We start from the raw sequence: 22,216 nt of genomic DNA on the forward strand, positions 1-22,216 counted from the left end.
CTTGGTTGTGGGCAGCCCCCTGTTTTGGCACAGGCTTGCCCTGGAGCCCTGCGGGCCACATGGTGCCCTGCTCCTTGCTGCTGTGATACGGAGTTTCCCAAATCTGGAGCACCGATCGGCAACATCATCTCCTCTCCCCAAAACTGTGGGTGGTGTCGAAAGCCCCATGCTGTTAGGGGCCGGCATTGTGGTGCCAGTTGGGGGACAGGGTGCTGGCTGTTGGGCCCAGCATGGGACACGGTGCCAAGTACCGGTGGGGCAACTGCCAAGCCAGGGGCTGCTGTAGTGGGCTGTGATGTGGCCGAATTTGGCTTGTTACACTTTGCAGTTCTTTTGCACTTAATCAGTCGCTGGGCTGGAGAAGAGGGGGTCTTGGTGGCAAGGATGCTCTGGTCCTTGCTCGACCAGGGACGTGGGGCCACTAGCAGGAAAGGCCAGGATGCTCCCGTCCCTGCAGGCAGCCTTGCTGGAAGTGCTGTAGCCGTCTGATATGGACCTCTTCCTGCTCAGGTTCCTGGGGATGTGACTGAAAGGAGGGAAATTCGGAGCTCCCGACACAGGCTGGTTCGTCGTGCTGGCTCCGGTGGTCCCCGACAAGGTGCTCTGGCATGGGTGGCCACCTTTTTTCGGGCTGAGGTTTGCCCTGGATTCCTGCGGGCCATTTGGGGCCCTGCTTTTTGCTGCTGTGATGCAGAGAGCCCCTAATCTGGAGCACAGACCTGCAAAATTATCTCCTGTCCCCAAAACTGTGGGTGATGTCGAAAGCCCCATGCTGATTAGGGCTGGCATTGTGGTGCCAGTTGGGGGGCCGGGGTGCTGGCTGTTGCGCCCAGCATTGGACACAGTGCCGGGCAGCTGGGGGGCCGCTGTCGAGTCAGTGGAAGTGGCAGTTTACTGTGATGTGCAGGAAGATGACTTGTTGCACGGTGAAGCTCTTTTGCAACTATTAGTCTCTGGATAGGGATTGAGGTTGTCTTAGTGGCAAGGCTGGTGTGGGCCGTGCTGACCACAAAGGCAGTGCAGCTAGGAGGAGAGGCCAGGACGCCCCCGTTTCTGCAGGCAGCCTTGCTGGAAGTTCCTCCCTCTGATCTGGACCTCTGCTTGGTCTGGTGCCTGGGGATGTGACTGAAGGGAGGAGCCTCGGTGTTCCCGACACAGGCTGGTTCGTTGTCTGGCTCCCGTGGTCCCCGACAGGGTGCTCTGGCGTGGCAAGCCCCCTGTTTTGGGCCCAGGCTTGCCCTGGAGCTTTGCGGGCCACTTGGTGCCCTGCTCCTTGCTGCTGTGATACAGAGTTCCACAAATCTGGAGCACAGATTGGCAACATCATCTCCTCTCCCCAAAACTGGGGGTGGTGCCGAAAGCCCCATGCTGATAGGGGCCGGCATTGTGGTGCCAGTTGGGGGGCCGGGGTGCTGGCTGTTGGGCCCAGCATGGGACACGGTGCCAAGTACCGGTGGGGCAACTGCCAAGCCAGGGGCTGCTGTAGTGGGCTGTGATGTGGCCGAATTTGGCTTGTTACACTTTGCAGTTCTTTTGCACTTAATCAGTCGCTGGGCTGGAGAAGAGGGGGTCTTGGTGGCAAGGATATTGTGGTCCTTGCTCGACCAGGGACGTGGGGCCACTAGCAGGAAAGGCCAGGATGCTCCTGTCCCTGCCGGCGGCCTTGCTGGAAGTGCTGTAGCCGTCTGATATGGACCTCTTCCTGCTCAGGTTCCTGGGGATGTGACTGAAAGGAGGGAAACTCGGGGCTCCCGACACAGGCTGGTTCGTGGTGCTGGCTCCGGTGGTCCCCGACAAGGTGTTCTGGCATGGGTGGCCACCTGTTTTCGGGCCCAGGTTTGCCCTGGATTCCTGCGGGCCATTTGGGGCCCTGCTTTTTGCTGCTGTGATGCAGAGAGCCCCTAATCTGGAGCAAGACCAGCAAAATTATCTCCTCTTCCCAAAACTGTGGATGCTGTCGAAAGCCCCATGCTGATTGGGGCTGGCATTGTGGTGCAAGGTGGGGGGCCGGGGAGCTGGCTGTTGGGCCCAGCATTGGACACAGCGCCGGGCAGCTGGGGGGCCGCTGTCGAGTCATCGGCAGTGGCAGTTTGCTATGATGTGCAGGAAGATGAGTTGTTGCACGGTGAAGCTCTTTTGCACCTATCAGTCTCATGATAGGGATTGAGGGTGTCTTGGTGGCAGGGCAGCTGGGGGCCGCACTCAATGCGGCTTATCGGCTGTGGGCAGGGATGTGCAGGGAGTTGGCTTGTGGCACGGTGAAGCTCTTTTGCACCTATCAGTCTCTGGGCAGGGGATGAAGGGGTTTGGTGGCACGGCTGGTGTGGGCCATACTGACGCCAAAGGCAGTGCTGCTAGGAGGGAGGCCAGGACGCCCCCATCCCCGTGGGTCGCCTTGCTGGAGGTGCAGCCGTCTGTTCTGGACCTCTGCTTGGTCTGGTGCCTGAGGATGAGACTAGAGGCAGGAACACACGGGGCTCCCGACACAGGCTGGTTAGTTGTCTGGCTCCCGTGGTCCCCGACAGGGTGCTCTGGCGTGGGCAGCCCCCTGTTTTGGGCCCAGGCTTGCCCTGGAGCTTTGCGGGCCACTTGGTGCCCTGCTCCTTGCTGCTGTGATACAGAGTCCCCCAAATCTGGAGCACAGATCGGCAACATCATCTCCTCTTCCGAAACCTGGGGGTGGTGCCGAAAGCCCCATGCTGATAGGGGCCGGCATTGTGGTGCCAGTTGGGGGGCCGGGGTGCTGGCTGTTGGGCCCAGCATGGGACACGGTGCCAAGTACCGGTGGGGCAACTGCCAAGCCAGGGGCTGCTGTAGTGGGCTGTGATGTGGCCGAATTTGGCTTGTTACACTTTGCAGCTCTTTTGCACTTAATCAGTCGCTGGGCAGGAGAAGAGGGGGTCTTGGTGGCAAGGATGCTCTGGGCCTTGCTCGACCAGGGACGTGGGGCCACTAGCAGGAAAGGCCAGGATGCTCCCGTCCCTGCCGGCGGCCTTGCTGGAAGTGCTGTAGCCGTCTGATATGGACCTCTTCCTGCTCAGGTTCCTGGGGATGTGACTGAAAGGAGGGAAACTCGGGGCTCCCGACACAGGCTGGTTCGTCGTGCTGGCTCCGGTGGTCCCGACAAGGTGTTCTGGCATGGGTGGCCACCTGTTTTCGGGCCCAGGTTTGCCCTGGATTCCTGCGGGCCATTTGGGGCCCTGCTTTTTGCTGCTGTGATGCAGAGAGCCCCTAATCTGGAGCAAAGACCTGCAAAATTATCTCCTCTCCCCAAAACTGTGGGTGCTGTCGAAAGCCGCATGCTGATTGGGGCTGGCATTGTGGTGCCAGTCGGGGTGCTGGGGTGCTGGCTGTTAGACCCAGCATTGGACACAGCTCCGGGCAGCTGGGGGGCCGCTGTCTATTCAGTGGCAGTCCCAGTTTGCTGGGATGTGCAGGAAGATGACTTGTTGCACGATGAAGCTCTTTTGCACCTATCAGTCTGTGGATAGGGATTGAGGGTGTCTTGGTTGCAAGGCTGGTGTGGGCCGTGCTGACCACAAAGGCAGTTCAGCTAGGACGAGAGGCCAGGATGCCCCCGTTTCTGCGGGCAAACTTGCTGGAAATGCATCCGTCTGATCTGGAACTCTGCTTGGTCTGGTGCCTGGGGATGAGACTAGAGGCAGGAACACACGGGGCTCCCGACACAGACTGGTTCGTTGTGCTGGCTCCCGTGGTCCCCGACAGGGTGCTCTGGCGTGGGCAGCCCCCTGTTTTGGGCCCAGGCTTGCCCTGGATCTTTGCGGGCCACTTGTTGCCCTGCTCCTTGCTGCTGTGATACAGAGTTCCCCAAATCTGGAGCACAGATCGGCAACACCATCTCCTCTCCCCAAAACTGGGGATGGTGCCGAAAGCCCCATGCTGATAGGGGCCGGCATTGTGGTGCCAGTTGGGGGTCCGGGGTGCTGGCTGTTGGGCCCAGCATGGGACACGGTGCCAAGTACCGGTGGGGCAACTGCCAAGCCAGGGGCTGCTGTAGTGGGCTGTGATGTGGCCGAATTTGGCTTGTTACACTTTGCAGCTCTTTTGCACTTAATCAGTCGCTGGGCAGGAGAAGAGGGGGTCTTGGTGGCAAGGATGCTCTGGGCCTTGCTCGACCAGGGACGTGGGGCCACTAGCAGGAAAGGCCAGGATGCTCCCGTCCCTGCCGGCGGCCTTGCTGGAAGTGCTGTAGCCGTCTGATATGGACCTCTTCCTGCTCAGGTTCCTGGGGATGTGACTGAAAGGAGGGAAACTCGGGGCTCCCGACACAGGCTGGTTCGTCGTGCTGGCTCCGGTGGTCCCGACAAGGTGTTCTGGCATGGGTGGCCACCTGTTTTCGGGCCCAGGTTTGCCCTGGATTCCTGGGGGCCATTTGGGGCCCTGCTTTTTGCTGCTGTGATGCAGAGAGCCCCTAATCTGGAGCAAAAACCTGCAAAATTATCTCCTCTCCCCAAAACTGTGGGTGCTGTCGAAAGCCCCATGCTGATTGGTGCTGGCATTGTGGTGCCAGGTGGGGGGCCGGGGTGGTGGCTGTTGGGCCCAGCATTGGACACAGCGCCGGGCAGCTGGGGGGCCGCTGTCAAGTCAGTGGCAGTCGCAGTTTGCTGGGATGTGCAGGAAGATGACTTGTGGCACGGTGAAGCTCTTTTGCACCTATCAGTCCTTGGGCAGGGGATGAAGGGGTTTGGTGGCAAGGCTGGTGTGGGCCATACTGACCACAAAGGCCGTGCTGCTAGGAGGGAGGCCAGGAAGCCCAAGTCCCCGTGGGTCGCCTTGTTGGAAGTGCAGCCGTATGATCTGGACCTATGCTTGGTCTGGTGCCTGGGGATGAGACTAGAGGCAGGAGCACTCGGGGCTCCCGACACAGACTGGTTCGTTGTGCTGGCTCCCGTGGTGCCCGACAGGTTGCTTGGTCTTTTGCAGCCCCCTGTTTTGGGCCCAGGCTTGCCCTGGAGCCCTGCGGGCCACATGGTGCCCTGCTCCTTGCTGCTGTGATACAGAGTTCCCCAAATCTGGAGCACAGATCGGCTACATCATCTCCTCTCCCCAATACTGGGGGTGGTGCCGAAAGCCCCATGCTGATAGGGGCCGGCATTGTGGTGCCAGTTGGGGGGCCGGGGTGCTGGCTGTTGGGCCCAGCATGGGACACGGTGCCAAGTACCGGTGGGGCAACTGCCAAGCCAGGGGCTGCTGTAGTGGGCTGTGATGTGGCGGAAGATGGCTTGTTACACTTTGCAGCTCTTTTGCACTTAATCAGTCGCTGGGCAGGAGATGAGGGGGTCTTGGTGGCAAGGCTGCTCTGGGCCTTGCTCGACCAGGGACGTGGGCCCACTAAGAGGAAAGGCCAGGATGCTCCTGTCCCTTCAGGCGGCCCTGCTGGAAGTGCTGTAGCCGTCTGATATGGACCTCTTCCTGCTCAGGTTCCTGGGGATGTGACTGATAGGAGGGAAACTCCGGGCTCCCGACACAGGCTGGTTCGTCGTGCAGGCTCCGGTGGTCACCGACAAGGTGCTCTGGCATGGGTGGCCACCTGTTTTCGGGCCCAGGTTTGCCCTGGATTCCTGCGGGCCATTTGGGGCCCTGCTTTTTGCTGCTGTGATGCAGAGAGCCCCTAATCTGGAGCACAGATTGGCAACATCATCTCCTCTCCCCAAAACTGGGGGTGGTGCCGAAAGCCCCATGCTGATAGGGGCCGGCATTGTGGTGCCAGTTGGGGGGCCGGGGTGCTGGCTGTTGGGCCCAGCATGGGACACGGTGCCAAGTACCGGTGGGGCAACTGCCAAGCCAGGGGCTGCTGTAGTGGGCTGTGATGTGGCCGAATTTGGCTTGTTACACTTTGCAGTTCTTTTGCACTTAATCAGTCGCTGGGCTGGAGAAGAGGGGGTCTTGGTGGCAAGGATGCTGTGGTCCTTGCTCGACCAGGGACGTGGGGCCACTAGCAGGAAAGGCCAGGATGCTCCCGTCCCTGCCGGCGGCCTTGCTGGAAGTGCTGTAGCCGTCTGATATGGACCTCTTCCTGCTCAGGTTCCTGTGGATGTAACTGAAAGGAGGGAAACTCGGGTCTCCCGACACAGGCTGGTTCGTCGTGCTGGCTCCGGTGGTCCCCGACAAGGTGCTCTGGCATGGGTGGCCACCTGTTTTCGGACCCAGGTTTGCCCTGGATTCCTGCGGGCCATTTGGGGCCCTGCTTGTTGCTGCTGTGATGCAGAGAGCCCCTAATCTGGAGCACAGACCTGCAAAATTATCTCCTCTCCCCAAAACTATGGGTGCTACTGAAAGCCCCATGCTGATGGGGGCCAGCATTGTGGTGTCAGTTGGGGGGCCGGGGTGCTGGCTGTTGGGCCCAGCATGGGATACAGCGCTGGGCTTCTGGGGGGCTCATGACAAGCCAGGGGCAGCAGCTGCTCCAGGGGCGAGGACAGCAGAGAAGGTAACCGAGCCTGGCTGGGCACTGGCATGGGTCCCCCGGGAGGCAGATACGGGTAAGCCAACCACATCACCTACCTGGGTGCCTCTGCCCAAGGACAGCTGGACTACTGCTGTGCTCAGGGCCTGGAGTGGGTCTGGAGGCTGAGCTGCCGGCTGTCCATGCGCGGGAGAGATTTTAAGGGTGCTGGCTCCGGGCCACTGCCCACCAACAGCCCCGAGTGGGCCCTGGGCAGTGGATCCCGGGTTGCCCCTACCTCCAGGCAGTGCAGGCAGCCCTGGGGGGACTGTGACTGAGGCTGTGATGTTCCCGGACGGCATCGAGAGGGCCTGGGTAGATGCAACGTTGCTCCCACTGCAGCCAGGGTGAGACCCCAAGGGGAGAGGCTGGGAAGAACTGGAGCAGTCCCTGGAGGTGACCTGGGAGTCAGAGGCTGGCAGGGGAGCAGCCACTGCAGCAGGCAGGGCCAAGGCACTGGATGGGCTAGCTGGGCCACAGCTGCAGGTGGCCTCTGTGTCCCCTCGAAGAGCATCTTGGATGCGCTGGAGAGCAGCTTTTTTTTCCTGGTCCAGGTCCTCAACAGTCACTTGAAACCCTGGCTCAGGGGGTGATGGCAGCCTCAGAGGCTCCCCTTGCCTGTGTGGCAGCAGAGGAAACTTGCGTTTTCGGGGCCTGGAACAGTCAGCTGGGGATGAATAGTTCCTCTGCGCTGCCTTCTGCCCCGTGGTGGTATCGGCAGCCTTTTCTGGCTGGTTCTTTTGGCAAAGTGCAGGCACTCCGGCAGGACACAAGGGGCTCTCTTGGCTGACTTTTTTGGGGGACCTCGGGGGCTGCGAGGCCTGACTTGTGGCCAGACGCCTCTTCTTCTGGACTGGGTGGCAGCCCCTGGTGGAACTGTAAGAACTGGTGATGGCATTTCGAGTGGGACAGGAGCTCCTGTGGGAGCTGGGGGACTTCTTATTGTATGAGCTCTCTTTCCGGGAGACGGCTCTCAGCAGAGGCCCAGGCCTGGGCACAAAGGAAGAGAGGCCTCCGTGGACCCCCAGGCGCCTAAATGCCCCCTGTGGGGCCTCAGTGCCTTTAGGGTCCTTTCTGTGAGTCTCTATCTGGGCTGTCCCTTTGCCGCTCTGTCTGGGATTTCTGCACACCTGCTCCGCTGTGGAGTCATTTCTGGGTGTTGAGGGCTGCAGCCCAGTGATGACCCGCTTCTGCAGCAGACAGGGGGTGACCGTGTCCACGATGGACTCGGAGCGGCAGCGGCAGGACATCTGTGATCTGGCATCTGACAGCACTGATTTCAGCCGGCAGCCCCACCTACAGGAGGAGGTAAGAAGCCCCAGAAGAAAGCGCGGGGTCGCCAGGGTCCCGGAGTACCTTCTCCAAGCTGCTAGGACTGAGCGCGGATGCCAACTTGTGGGGTACTTGGAGGACCGCCTGTGAGTGGACCCCGGGGCGTGGACCGCCGGGCGAGCCCTGGCCTCCAAGACTTGTCGGTGGCCACAGTGAGCCCGGTGGGGGTGGAGCAGCCTTCCTGGCAGGTGCAGACCCCGCAGAGCCCGGGGATGGGGGGAGGGGCATGGCCTGCTTAAGGGGGTGCCCATATAGCAGTCCAGTAAGGTCAGACGCTGAGGATAGCGAACTAGGCTCGCAGCGCTCTCCTTCAGCTACCAAGTCACGGCTGAAGGCCTAGAGCACAATGCGGGGCCTGTTGCCAGGACACAGCTTTAGAACCTGGAACCTGAGGAGTGAGTGCGCGTGCAGGAACCCCTGTGCACACGCACAGCTTCTGTTGGGTCACTGCCCAGTGCAAGAATCAGGCCTGCAGAGGCGCCATGGGGGGGTCAACTCCCTCGTTCCCAACCCTTGGGGGATTCACAGATCTCTTGGTCTTGAAGGCTGAACTGAGGAAGGGGAACGGGAGTGCAGTGGGTGCCAGCCATCTCCCCTGGCTGGGCCTGAAGCACTAAGGGACAAGAGTTGTTCCCTTAGCTGCGCCCCTGCAGACCCATCAGCCGGGCATGGCAGGGCTACATGCATTTTCTCTTCCCTGGGCAAGTGCCTGCATTGCCTCCTTCTCTGGGTGTCAGGCCCTTTGGTTCTGGGTGACATCTTGGACGGTGGGCTCACATGTTGTGCGACTCTGGCCTCTAGGAGACGCTCTGAAGACCTTTAGGGTTCTTTACACATTTTGATTAATCCAGCAACAGGGTGAAGGTCCAAGTGGGCATTCCTGGTGCCCTCTGGGCTTTTCTCTCTCACTGCTACTGCCACTCGGAACCGAATTCTCACCACTGACTGTGGCAACTGCCGTGCCAAGTTCTTCATGTCTGTCCATTCCTATCCAGTCCTCAGAGGCACTTTAAGAAGGAGGGAGTCTTCTCCTCCCTGTTCCGTAGTTGGGGACGCTGAGACACGCAGATGATTCACCGCCTGTCCCAGGTCACCCAGCTGGTAGGCTGATGCCACCCTGAGTCCATGCTGAGAGCTGGGACCTAGAGGCTTGCAGGCCTGGCTAGAGCTCAGGCCCTGACCTTCCCTCATCCGTATAGGTCTTAGAGCTTGTTGGACACAGGTGGGAAGGGGGAGAAGGTGCTGAGCAGTCCCCACACTGGGACTGGGGCTTGAGTGGGGCCTGTTCCCTGTAGCCTGGCCCTGACCCCGACAGGTACATTTGCAGTGTGGCCCATAGGCGTGGTGGACCCCTGTCCCCCACAGGGCCCTTTGCCACTCTCCCAGGAAGTACAGCTTGGGCTTTAAGGGGGCTGGCCTGAGCATGCAAAAAGGTGGCCTGGGGGCTGAGAGATGATGCTGACTGCCGTGGACACAGTGGCAGGTAGTTGGGAAAGATGGGGCAGCAAGCAGACAGAGAAGCAGTGAAGGGACAGCACTGCAGAAGGAGGTGGTAGGGGAGAGGAACAGAGGGAACTGACAACACACACACACACACACACACACACACATAAGCACATGCACACGCACACTCAGAGAAACAGGGCAGATAGGAAAGAGGGGAGGAGCAGCGACCCAGGGATACAGTGAGGCCATCTAGATCCTGTTCTTCCTCCTGGCTCCTCGTCAGGTCCCCAGTGGGCAGGTCACCCCCACTGTGTCCTAGTCAGTCTCTTCCTCATCTGCATAGCAGTTTGGTGGGACCCTGTACCTGCTTGCACAAGTGGGTGGCATCTACCGTTCTCTGTGTCCAGGGCTAGCCTAGTACCAGAGCTTTCATCTTCTAATGGCCCAACCCACACCAGGGGCACACAGAGACTTCAAGCAATGAGAGCTCCTGAAGCCACAGACATGCTTCCGGGGGCTCAGGAGGCTGAAAACTTGGCCTGGGAAGAGACTTTCTTTCCCTGGCGGTTAGCAGCTGAAAACGGTTCCCCCCAAGTCAGGAGCCAGCTGTGTTCTTGGATAGTCTGTGACCATGGAGTTGAACATGCTTTCCAATTGTTCAGTAACAGGAGTCCCAACATAACCTGGCTCACATATTTTTATATGTGGATATAGATTTTTATCTATCCGTAGAAAAAATGACAAAATTCTTTGTTTTTAGAGGTTATTTCTCATACCTGAATTCATCTCTACACTGTGGGGGGGGGGGGGTCGGACTCAAACTCACAACCCTGAGACCAAGCATCACACACTCCACCGAATCAGCCTCCCGGGCAGCTCGTCTTTTTAGAGGTTATTTCTAAAATTCTGCCTTAAAATTTTTTAAAGATTTTATTTACATATTTGTCAGAGAGAGATGGAGAGCACAGGGGGAGGGGTTGCAGCAGAGGGGGAAGCAGATTCCCCTTTGAGCAGGGAAACCAATGCGGGCCTCCATTCCAGGACCCCGGCACCATGACCTGAGGAAAGGCAGATGCTTAACACACATAGACAGTCAGGGGTCCCAAAAATTCTCCCTTGAATTATCAATTTATTTATTTCTTATTAATTGCATTAATTATTAATTACTAATTTTTATTTTATTATTTTTCCTTTATTAATTTTATTTTAAAATTAATTTATTTTATTATTTTATTTATTATTCTCATTACTATTATTTAGCATTTATTTTATTTTATTCTTTATTTATTATTTAAGGACAAGCTTAGGGAGTCTGTGACACTCACCCAGGCTCCCTGTGAGCCTGCTGTCTGGGACTATAAATAGGAACATTTGCTGATAGAACTGTAGGCCAAGCCAAAAATGGCCCTCTGGACATGTATCTAGGGACCTAAAGAATCAGAAATAAAGATTGGTCACTGACTAACTAAACCTACATTCCCAGAGCTAAAAGCAGATCCCTCTGAAAATAGAGAATTCCAACAATAAAGTGAAAATGAACAGCAAGAAAGGCAAATGACTCAAACATCAATATCAAAAAGCAAAGGCATGTCATGACTGAAACAAAGCAGAAGGCCCTTGAAAGTAGTCACTCTAAGATGGAAAAACTGATGTGACCAAAATAATTCAGAGAGGAAATAGGGTTTAAATATTGAATAAAAATAGGTCTTAATGATTCTAAAGACCCACGTCCATTTTAAAAACTGCAGGGCCCCCCTTTCTAGCTGTCCAACCAGAACCTGGGAAGCACACACAGGTGCTGCAGTGATGGGGGAGGCACAGAGACGGATGGAGGAGGCCCCCTCGCTTGGGTGTCTGGGACCCAGGAAGCCCCATAGATTCTAGAAGGGGACCTTGGCCCTGACATTCCCAGGGCACAGAGCCACAGGGCACCAGGGCCCTTGCTGGTCTGAGCTCACTGTGTTTTCTGTAGCTGAGAGTGTCTACAAATGTCCCCCAGGAGAGACTTCACCTAGGCATTTGGTAGGGCAGACTTCAAGGGACTGGTCCCCTGGACAGTGATGTGATGTGCAGGAAAGGGGAGACTCTAGGCTTCGAGATGAACAGGCTCAGTCCCACCCCTGAGCCCCGTGAGCAGCAGTGGCCCTGATGACACAGGGTGGAAATGGTCACCCTGCCTGTGCCTCCCTCCCCCGCCACACACGAAGACTCTTCATGAGACCAACACAGCCAAAATGCACAGTTCATGGAGCTCCCCCTTCCTTATGGGAATCCTCTCCTTTCTAATACCTGAGCCAAACCTGAAGGTGCTTAAAATAAAAGGGAGTATGCTATGGTAATGAAAACGTGTCATTTCTCTCTAGTGTATTCCAACATGAAAGCTTGCCAAAACATGAGCTTTTATTTATTTTTTTTGAAGGATTTATTTATTTATCTATTTATCTATTTATTTATTTATTTATTTGGAGAGAGAGCCTCTGTGTAAGAGAGGAAGGGCGGGGAAGAGGGAGAGATGCAGACTTCCTGGTGAGCAGAGAGCCTAACCTGGGCTCCATCCCAGGACCCTGAGATCATGACAGGAGATCAAGGCAGATGCTAGTGGGCCCTGCACGGGAAGAATGGCCACCATCCATGTTGACAGGAGCCGGGAGGCCTGGCCCCGGTGGGCACCCCACATGCTTCTTCCCCCTCGCTCCCTGGCAGAAGTTTCCCCTGGCCATCCTGTGGGGCTGGGAGTGCTACTGTGCTTACCCCACGCCTCAGTTCAGCCTCCGGGATGCCGTGGATAGTGCGCTATGTGGCCAGGAACCCAAGGCACAGAGGCTGGCTGGATACTGCGAGATCTACCAGAAGCCCGTGCAGGGTGAGTTCGGCCGCTCGGCATGAGGTGTGAGGGGCCTTCCCTGCCATGTCTGCCGTGTGTGCTCTCTGGGCATTTGGAGAGACCAGTGCGGCTGCATGCGTCCTGGGGTAAAGAGGGGAGGCCACCACTGTCCCTGGAGCTGGACATGGGACACACCTGACCTTTCCCTGGGTCTTGGGATGGAGGTACTTTGAGGAACAGCAGGAGAGCCATGAAGCAGGGCCCCACCACCCTCCAGCTGAATCTGGAATGTTCTGTGCTGTGCGGGGAGCCAGGGCTCCCTGCCCGGGCTGTGGGAGGCATCATCCCCGGAGCTCTCTCTGGGCACAAGTCTGGGTGGCCGCCCCTCCCCGCCCCGGAACTACCTCGGTTTCCCCATCGATGAAGCAGGAGACAGGGGGCGGTGGGTCCGGGTGGGGCGGTCGGTGGTCAGCCTCTGGCCTTTCAGACACTCGCTGTACAGACCGGCAGTTTCTTCCCACCAAGGCCAAGGTGTTTGTGGCTCTGCCGAGCTTCCTGGGAGCCAGGAACACGTGGGCGCGGCACCTCATTGAGCACGTCACCTGCTTCTACATGGGGAGTTACAGCTTCGATGGGACCCTGTACAACAAGGGTGAGTGAGGGCCACAGGGCCTGGAGTCCTGGGGGCCGGGGAACCAGCACTGCAAACACATTCCCAGCCCTGCGGCTGGCCTGGGACTCGAGACATCCATCCTGGCGGCTCACGCTCCCAGGCTATGACCACTTTCCGAATTTCCCTTTGTTGGCAGAACCCGCAGTAATTCTGTGAGACGTCACCGGCTCGTTTTTCTGATTTTCTGGGAGGCCAGAAGGAGCTCCTCAAAGCACTGTTTTTTTGAAGATGGGTGCAAAGGACCCTGGAGTTGTGTGGCCCCTAGTCTCTCCCTGAGGAAGTGAGAGGCCTCCCCGTGCTGAGTAGGACCGAGAAGCCCAGCCAAGTGAAGGGCTGTCAGTCCACTGTCATGTGTCACCCCCGTTGCATCCAGATTCCTGACCGGACTATGGTTTAGGAAGAGAAGCCCAGGTCCATAGCATCCTGAGCTTGGCGGGGGGCTCTGGTCTGGTGGGAGAAGCCAAGAAAGCTGGTCGCTCATCCTTATGCTCTGAGTGTTACCGGCACCCCCAGGGGGGTGGCCAGATGACCTGTTCCAGGGTCCTGCCTGCTGTGGCCTGGCGCCCGTGGAGTCCCATGGCATGGGCTGCTGGCCACCGGCTCATCTAGAGGACCGTAGCCATCTGCACAGCTGGTGGTCTTGCTCTGCAAGTGGCTGGCGTGGCCACGTGTGATGGCCCTGAGGGTTCCCCCTGTGAGGCTTATGGGACTGGTGCGGGGTGGCCGCTGGCCTCTGCACCGACCCCCCAGTGACATGCATGGGCACCCAATCTGTCCTGGGTGATTGTGGCCTATGGGATACACAGAGCAGCTGCTGTGGGACAGGCTGCCACACACAGAAGACACTGCAGGTCTTGGGGTGCTGGGGACCCGATCCTGATTACAGCCCGTGGTCTGGCTCCTCTTTCCCTCGTCCCCGGTGCTGGGCAGTAGGAGCCCCGGCGAAGGCTGACAGTTGTTAGGCCTGGGGCAGAGATCTGTTTGAACTAGATTGGGTTCCAGGAGGCAAACCGGACTCAGAGGCCTTGTTTTCCAGCATCAATGAACTTGGCCCTGCCTGCTGCACCTTTGCATGCCCCCCTTCCCCACTCACGAAGCAGATGGTGTTGGGGCTCGTCGCTGTCCCCAAGAGCCCAGGAGACATGCATGTTCGTTTATGGAGCATGGGTCCCCGGCTGGTGGACCCTGGGTCTGTCAGGATATGGCTGGGGTCTAGGTTCTAGTGCACCCCTCTGGGGGTCCTTCTGTGACATCTGGCTGTACCCCCTGATAAGCCCCCTTCTCCTAGTTCCTGGGAGGTGCCCCTCAATCCCCAGCATAAAGGCCACCGCTGAACGAGCCCACAGCGTCTTGCTGACCCATGTGTGACTCTGTTACGGGTAGGGAGGGCTTGGACCCCACCACAGGACCCCAGGGCCCACTGCTTGGGCGGGGGCTGGAAGCCCGGCCTCACAGGGACAGCTGCACCAGGGGCCCAGAACCCCGTGCTGCCCTGTGATGCTGGCAGGTGTCCTGCCCACTCTGGCCACGCTTGAGGCCATGACTGCCTCTTGGGTTGTTGGCGATGCTTGCAGGAAATCACCTTGCAGACGCCCAGAGGCATGCGCCTGCAGGGTCTAGACTTGTGGGGTCTCCTGGAGGTACGCTCAGCTCTGCCTGCTGCCACGGCAGGGTCCATCACCATCCTCAGTGGCCCCACATCTCCCCCGCAGGGTTAAAAGGCAAGAAGGACCACTGGCAGCCGGCGCACCATCTGTGAGAAGACCCATGAGAGCGGCCACAGGGAGATTGAGATGTTCGACTTGGCCATCCTGCTGATCCAGAACCCGTACAGCTCCCTGGTGGCCGAGTTCAACTGCAAGTGTACCAGGCACCTGGGCTACGCGGCCGACCGAAACTGGAAGAGCAAAAGGGGGCAGAAGGGAGGTCGGGGAGGCCGGGCAGTTCTTCTCCTGTGCAAAGACACCCATTCCTGGCCCTGCCCGGGCTCGGCCGCTGCCCCCCTGCAGTGTGGCTGGGACACGGGTCCGGGTGGCGAGTGTTGGGACACTGAGCAGTCAGAGGGCAGCAGGTGTGGGGCCGTCAGGTGGGCAGGACCGTCGCCACAGACCCTGTCCGGGCAGATGCTCCTATCACCTCCAGCCCACCTTGGCCCTTGCTGAACCTCAGGCGCAGGAGGCTGAGCTCTGGTCCCTCCTCGGCTCCCAGGGGCCTCAGTTTACCCACTCGAGACACCAAGGCAGTCCCTGTCTGAGCGTGGTCGTGAAGACCAGGGAAAGCGAAGGGTCCCCACACCATCTGAGGTGGCAGGATGGTCACAAGCCGTATTTGTTGATATTGACACCGTCCCAGCAAGACAAAAGCCCCAGCACGTCTATATTTGCTGGGATCATCCCGTGCCCAGAGATTGATTAGGTGCAAAAGAGCTTCACCGTGCAACAAGCCATCTTCCTGCACATCCCAGCCCACTGCTGCTGCCCCTGGCTTGACAGCGACCCCCCAGCTGCCCGGCGCTATGTCCCATGCTGGGCCCAAGAGGCAGCACCCCGGCCCCCCAACTGACACCACAATGCCAGCCCCCATCAGCATGGGGCTCTAGGCATCACCCCCAGTTTTGGGGGGAGGAGATGATGTTGCCGATCTGTGCTCCAGATTTGGGGCACTCTGCATCACAGAGGCAACGAGCACGGCCCCAAGTGGTCCACAGGAATCCAGGGCAAGCCTGGGCCCACGCCAGAGCACCTTGTCGGGGACCGCTGGAGCCAGGACAACAAACCAGCCTGTGTCAGGAGCCCTGAGTGCTCCTCCCCTCAGGCACATCCCCAGGCAACAGACCAAGCAGAGTTCCAGATCAGATGGCTGGACTTCTAGCAAGGCTGCCTGCGGGGACGGGGGCGTCCTGGCCTCTCTTCCTAGCGGCCCCACCTTTGTGGTCAGCACGGCCAACACCAGCCTTGCCACCAAGAACCTGTCATCCCGTGCCCAGCACCTAAGAGGACGCAAAAGAGCTGCACCGTGCAACAAACCATCTTCTCCCACATCACAGCCCACTTCCTTGGGCCCAAGAGGCAGAGGCTCGGCTGAGTCAATAGCTACCTGGAGAAGTATCTAGTGGTGTACTTCCATGTGACACCGGTGCAAGACTAGTGTGGAACGGGAGACACAAATCAAGCCTGGTACTGGAGCAAAACTGGACTCCCAGCCTGCCAGCCAATATTGGGAAAACTTCCCAATCCCTGACCCACCATTTTTAAGGAAGGTGGGGGCCTGAGGCCTTGTCTGCGATCCCAGGGGCCATGGGCCTTGGGACAGTACACGGAGATCGTGTCCCTTTGGCCTCCAGTCCCACAGCTCCTGGGACTCCTGCCGCTGCCCACAGATTTCCCCTCCCCTCTCCCCACGTTCCTCGCAGAACCTTTAGGTAGTGTTCATTTCATTAATTAAAGCCTGTTCTAGTTTCTCTGCATAGCTCTCCTGAGTCTCTTCTGTGGGTCATGTGGGCAAAAATTGGGGGCCGAATGGATGCTGGCATGGGAAGCCAGACGCCACCGTTTCCAGGTTCCCGTGGCCCAGCGGAGCGGGTAGGGCTGGAAGGACAGACCCTTGAAGAGTGAGAGTAGGTTTTCCGTTTCGGGGATGGGCCTCGAAGAACACTGGCCTCTTGAGGGCAAACTGGGGAGACTCACCCTTGCCTATTGGAAGCGCTGCTCCTCTCTCACTGGGCACCCCACAGAATCTTCTTGCTTCACAGCCCTAGGGTGATGTAAAGACACTCCTGGCCTAGAGTATGGGTCTGGCATCAAAGATTGTGGCTCAGGGCAAAGGAGGACAGCTTTGCTTTGAGGGTATGACAGCTCCCTGAGCGCTGAGTGACATCCCACTTCACACAAGCACCAGGCCTCCCTCCGTGCATCTCTTCCCTCTGCCAGGCATTTGGGGGCCCCTTCCTGATGGCACTCAGGAGAAGAATGAGCAAGAAACAAGTCACCTGGGAGAGGGAGGGAGCAAGGACAACGCTGAAAGGACTGTCACCCCCCAAAACTCCTCAGTCCCATATTGATTAGATACAAGATCACAACCAACAAATGAGGAGGTTATGCATTAGTCTTGGGTCTTGTAGGTCAACCAGAAGGAATGGGAGTCCTACATCGACCATAGTCTTGCAGGTAAACAGACTAGGCTGTGCCTGGCCCAGCAGCATGGAATTTTTGGCTGAGCAAGCGCCAAAGGGATTATTTTAACAGCAGGCTTTCCGGAGGCAGGGGAGACAATGGTAAAGGGAAACAGGCGATGTTCCACCCTGAGCGGCTGGGCTTCAAGGACGTGTATCCTCCTCTCCACCGGAGGCCTGCTGCTAGTTTGGGTTTTCTCAAGGTCATTGTCAAGAATGCTTGCATGACCAGTACAATTTCTCATTAGTGATATTTCAAGCAGCCTATCATTCTGAGGGACGGTTACATTTCCCCCTTTTTGTTAATGCAGAAGCAGCAAATCCGCTTTGCAAGTTCTTGAACCATTAGTTCTCAGAAAGAACTTGGGAATTTATGAAGAAAACGGAATGAACCCTGCAGGGTGCCTGTATTCTTTGCACTCAGACAACTCCGTGGAGCAAAGGAACTCATCATCCATGCGGCGTGTCAGGATCCTTGAGGGCTTTGCTTCATGGAAGAGGTTGTGTGTTCCTCCTTATCTGAACCAGAACCATACTGTCTGGTTGTAGAGACCCAAAACTGAATGGGAGACGAGATATGAAAGGGCAGTGTTCATGCTGATGTGGTGCTCAGTGCCCAATGAGTGAAGGTTTGAAGCTTGGACTTGGACGCTCTGGGGTTCAGGGAGGATGTTGTCTGAGTTTCCCACACACAGAGTCACTTGGCTGGTCTGTCTAAATGGGCCAGCTCCTGCCATTTTAAAGGCAGCTTGAACGTGGTTTGAAACCCTAGGGCACTTGAGGAATGATCTGGTTATGACAACTGTTTGGGTCAGTGTAGACACAACCCAGGAAATTTCAGAGCTAATGATGAGCTCATTTCTGAGGCTGGAGTTTGCTTGTCTTTGAGAAGCCTTGAGCTGGAGTGGGAAACAGTCTCTGGGTCTAATGAGTCATTGTGTGAGCAAGTCTGAGCCTGGCAGGGTTGTCAGATCAGAGAGCTGGGAGAGTGTGAGGCCATGGGGGTGGACCATCACTCTTGATGTGCAGGCCAGCTTGCTCCAGGGACAGGGCTTTGCTTCCTGGCCAGCCCTTCTGCTGCAGATGTGATTCAAAAGTTGCTTCCTATTTGGTTCTCAAGCCCTCATCTCAGCAGGGGGCTTGGTGGGAAGCAGCTCAGAGGCAGCATTATTGATTCTTGCCCAGTGTGCCCCTTGCTTCCTCAGATGAGGTGCAGCAGGTGTCCTCTGCCTGGTGTCCGTGAATTAAGCCAACAGAACCACTTCTTCCAGAGCCACACCCCTGAGAAATACTCTCTCCACGTTCCTGTGCTGTGGGGAAGAGGCCTGTTTTCATTTGGAACTGAAATCTCAGCTCCTGTCATTACACTCTCCATAAAGCTCCAGTTCCATGGGGGGCCTGATGTGTGGGACTGAGGCTGAGCCTGGGTGGCCTGCTGCTGTGGCTGGTGCAGGTTCCTTCCTGAAAACTGCTCAAAAGCCTAGTTTGTGATGATGTCCCAGGAAAGAGGGACTGGTGCACCATTCTGCCCCACCTTAGGAGGGTGCTGGACTTCAATCACAGGTGGCTGGTGCAGAGAGGAGAGATTTCTGTTTCCCAGGACCTTGGCCAGAGGATAGATTTGGACCCTGGGATGCTTCTCTGCTCAGCTTGGAACTGAAATCTCAGCTCCCGCCATTAGGTTCCAAGGCCACACAGCACACCAGTCTCCTTGAAGCTCTGGTTCCACATGGGGCCTGACGTGCAAGACTGAGACCAGACCTGGGTGACCTGTTGCTTCTGCTGCTGCAGGTTCCTTCCTGAAAAGTGTGCAGCAAAGCCTGGTTTGTGATGACGTCCCAGGAAAGGGGGACAGGTGCACCATTTTTCCCCAGCACAGGAGGATGCGAGACGTCAGTCACAGCTGGCTGGTGCAGGGAGGAAAGATGTCTGTTCCCCAGGACCTTGGACAGAGGGAGATTTGGAGCCTGGGATGCTTCTCTGCTCAGCTTTCTCAGATGAGCACATCAGGCAATGGGAGGAAGTGTGTGTGCTCACCTGGGATCAAGAAAGTTGTCTGGTTTCAGATTTCATGTGCAAGTGGATTCCTCTTATGGCTCATTTTCCTAGTGGCCATAGGGGTTCCCAATGTCCCAGGCACCATGGCTGTGCAAGAGCTCTGGTCATCTTTTCCCCTAGGGGTCTGGACTAGGAAATCAAAAGGAGTCAGTGGTGAAACCGTCTTGAGTTTCTCCCCTTCCAAGAGGGACTGGTGACTGCAATAACTGCTCTGGAAATAGAAAGCAGGAGACAGGGCTGAGGTGCTGAAGGGGAGGTGGCGGTGGTGCTTGCTATTCACATAGGGGCCTGGTGGGACTTCACTAGGTAGGTGATGCTTAATTCAAGTTCGAAAGAAGGTGACGGATCTCACATCAAGAGCCTTCTAAAGGAAAGGAAAGCATATGCAAAGGCCCTGGGGCAGAAGCATACCAGGTAGGTCCAGGAGCAGCAAGAAGTCCCTGTGGCCACAGGAGACAGCTTAGGCAATGATCTCAGGGAGGTGACAGTAGAGTGACAGAAAACCATTACAGGGCCATGACCCCATGGAAGCCTGTTGCACTGGGCCATCCTGGCTACAATGTTGAGAACAGATGACATAGGGTTGAGGATGGACAAGGCATGTCAATGTGAACCAGACAGGTGGCCTTGGAAGGAGGGGCTAGTGCTATTCTGGGCACGTATTGAAGATGGAGCTCACAGATTTGCCAATGGGTTCGATATTGAGAATGGGAGAAAGGAGGAACTGAGGTAACTCCTAGCTCTTGTGGGTTGTCCCAAGTAAGGCAAAGGAGGAGGTTTCTGGGTGTAGGAGGCAGTCCATGTTCCACCTGCTGCAGAAGGTGCCTTTCATAGTGGATCTACTGATATTCCTGTCTGGGAGAACTCCGAACATCTACCCCCTCAGCAACTTTCAAATACAAGTCTTCCCCACTTTTCTCTAAGTTCATGGTAAGACACTTGACTTTTTGGAAAGATCTGTGTTGTGACCTAGATCTAGTAGCAGGAAGAAAGCTGAAGAGGATTTCTCTCTTATGAAAAAAGTCAAGAAGTTCACATTATGTTCAGCATCTGTTTTGTGGGGAACCATTACAGAGGCAGCGTGCACCCCAACCAGCTCCTTCCTGAACACTGCTCTCTGTGTCCAGCCACCAGCGCGCTTTGAATTGCATCTGTGAGTATCTGCTGTGCTTTATCTCCATGTATTTTGAGCATCTGTTAAGATGTTGTGCCCTGAGGCATAAGAAGAGCCAAAGAGAGGGAACTTTTGGTGTCTGAGCCTGCTCACTCATTTTTCTGTAGAAATGAATGGTACTTCCTTTTTCTGTTTACACCATTTCTGCTGTGAAAGGTTTCCTAGGAACACTGTACTTTCAAGTAGCGAGGGAGCCTGTACCTCATCCTGCAGGGTCATCTTTTGTCTCCATACTGCACAGAACATTCCATGACTTGCAGATTTTATCACTCAAACTTGGCACCTTTGACCACATTTACCCCTTTACCCCCACCATGACTGGATCTGGCAACCACCAATCTGTTCTCATTATTTATGCATTCAGTATTTTTTTTTTTTCTGTGTGGAATGTCCATGAGAGCCTCTGGTGTTTGTCTTTCTGTGTCTGAGTTACTTAGCATAAGGCTTCCAAGTTCTATGTTTCCATGTCTGATCATTGTGAATAATGCTGCAGTGAACATGGGAGTGCATCTCTCTTTTGAAGGGAGTATTTTTGTGTTCTCCAAAGAAATACTCAGTAGAGCACTGGCTGGGTCATGTGGTAGTTGTATTCATTTTTTTCCAGGACCTCCATAGCATTTGTCACAGTGGCTGCACCAATTTCCCTTCCCACCAACAGTGCACAGGGTCCCCTTGTCTACACACCCTTGACCGCACTTGGTGTCTGTCCCTGAGATGATTGCCGCTCCAACCATTGTGAGATACTAGATAATGGCGGTTTTGACTTCTGTTTCCCTGACAACAATTAATGATGTTGAACAACTTTTTCTGTGTCTGTTGGCCACCTGTATGCCATCTTTTGAAAGTATCTTCACATATTCTACCAGTTTTTATTTGGATTTGAAGGAGTGTTTGGGTATTTTGGATAATAGCCTCTTCTCACAGATACGATATGCAGATATTCTTTTCTCATTGAGGAGGTTGGTTTTTAAGGATTTGATGGTTTCTTTTGACATGCAGAAATTTCAGTTTGATGTCCTTCCACTTGTTTATTTTTGCTTTTGTTGCTTTTTCTTTTGGTGTCTGATGTAAAAGACTCTTCACCAAAACCAATATAGAGAAACTTACTGTCTGTGTTTTACTCTTGGAGGTTTATGGATTCAGTTCTTATGTTCAAGTCATTCATCCATTCATAAGTGATCCATAAGAAAGTGATCCAGTCACATCCTGTATTTAGTGTCCAGTTTTCCGAGTACTGTCCACTGAAGAGACAGTCTTTTCTCCATTGTATATTTTCTACTGCTGTGTCATAGGTTAAGACCATACATGTGTGGGTTGATTTCTGAGCTTTCTCCTTTCTTTTCTTTTCTTTCTTTCCTTCCTTCCTTCCTTTCTGGTCTTACCATTTATTTGTTGGGAAAATATTTTTCCTGTTGGAATATATGCAGTGTGGACTTCATTGATGATGTTTTCATGCTCTTTGTTAGGACTTTTCTCTGACATCTGTGGTTTTCTAAATGAGTAGCTGGATCTACAGCTTTCAACAGGTTGAACATTTGGGCAGAAGTACTTAAATAGTATTCTATTCTTCCATCAGATACCAGATTGTGTCTGATTGTCTTCTTTTGTGATGTTCTCAGTTGTGATGATGGATATCTATATTTCCTTCTCTGTGGTAGGTTTATTAAAGTGAATTTAATTTTTCTTAAAGGAGTGGATTCTAAATCATCCTTGTTTTATAATATATATTTATCTAAAAGAGTGTATTTTAAGAAATGCATTTATTGGAAGCAGCTGTTGGAACAGGACATCAATATTATTAATTGCCATTCAAAGTTAATAATTCTGTTAGAGCTAAGTTTAAATATACCTTTAATATGTGAATGGATAAACTTTGGCAGAAGTACTATGATTATCAGTTTCCAAGCTTTCTATTGTGTTCCATTGACCTGTGTGTCTGTTTTTATGGTAGTACCATACTGTTTTGATGACAACAGCTTTGTAATCTAGCTTGACATTGGAGTGTGGTGACTCCAGGTCCATTAGTTGCTTCTTTCCTTGCTTGCTTGCTTTCTTATCAGTGAGATTATTTA

The 22,216-nt window shown here is 55.3% G+C and overlaps 1 protein-coding gene across 1 annotated transcript; it reads left to right on the forward strand.

The window, feature by feature from the left end:
* Positions 1-6,121: 6,121 nt before the first annotated feature.
* LOC309849145 (sialate:O-sulfotransferase 1-like) lies at positions 6,122-15,383 on the forward strand. Its single transcript, XM_082701466.1, has 5 exons — positions 6,122-6,133; positions 7,666-7,774; positions 11,948-12,107; positions 12,556-12,720; positions 14,454-15,383. The coding sequence occupies exons 2-5, from the start codon at positions 7,688-7,690 to the stop codon at positions 14,498-14,500; spliced, it is 459 nt and encodes a 152-aa protein (XP_082557592.1). The 5' UTR covers positions 6,122-6,133; positions 7,666-7,687; the 3' UTR covers positions 14,501-15,383.
* The last annotated feature ends 6,833 nt before the right edge of the window (positions 15,384-22,216 follow it).

This window comes from Mustela nivalis (assembly GCF_964662115.1).
Source record: "Mustela nivalis genome assembly, chromosome: 15".
NCBI lineage: Eukaryota > Metazoa > Chordata > Mammalia > Carnivora > Mustelidae > Mustela > Mustela nivalis.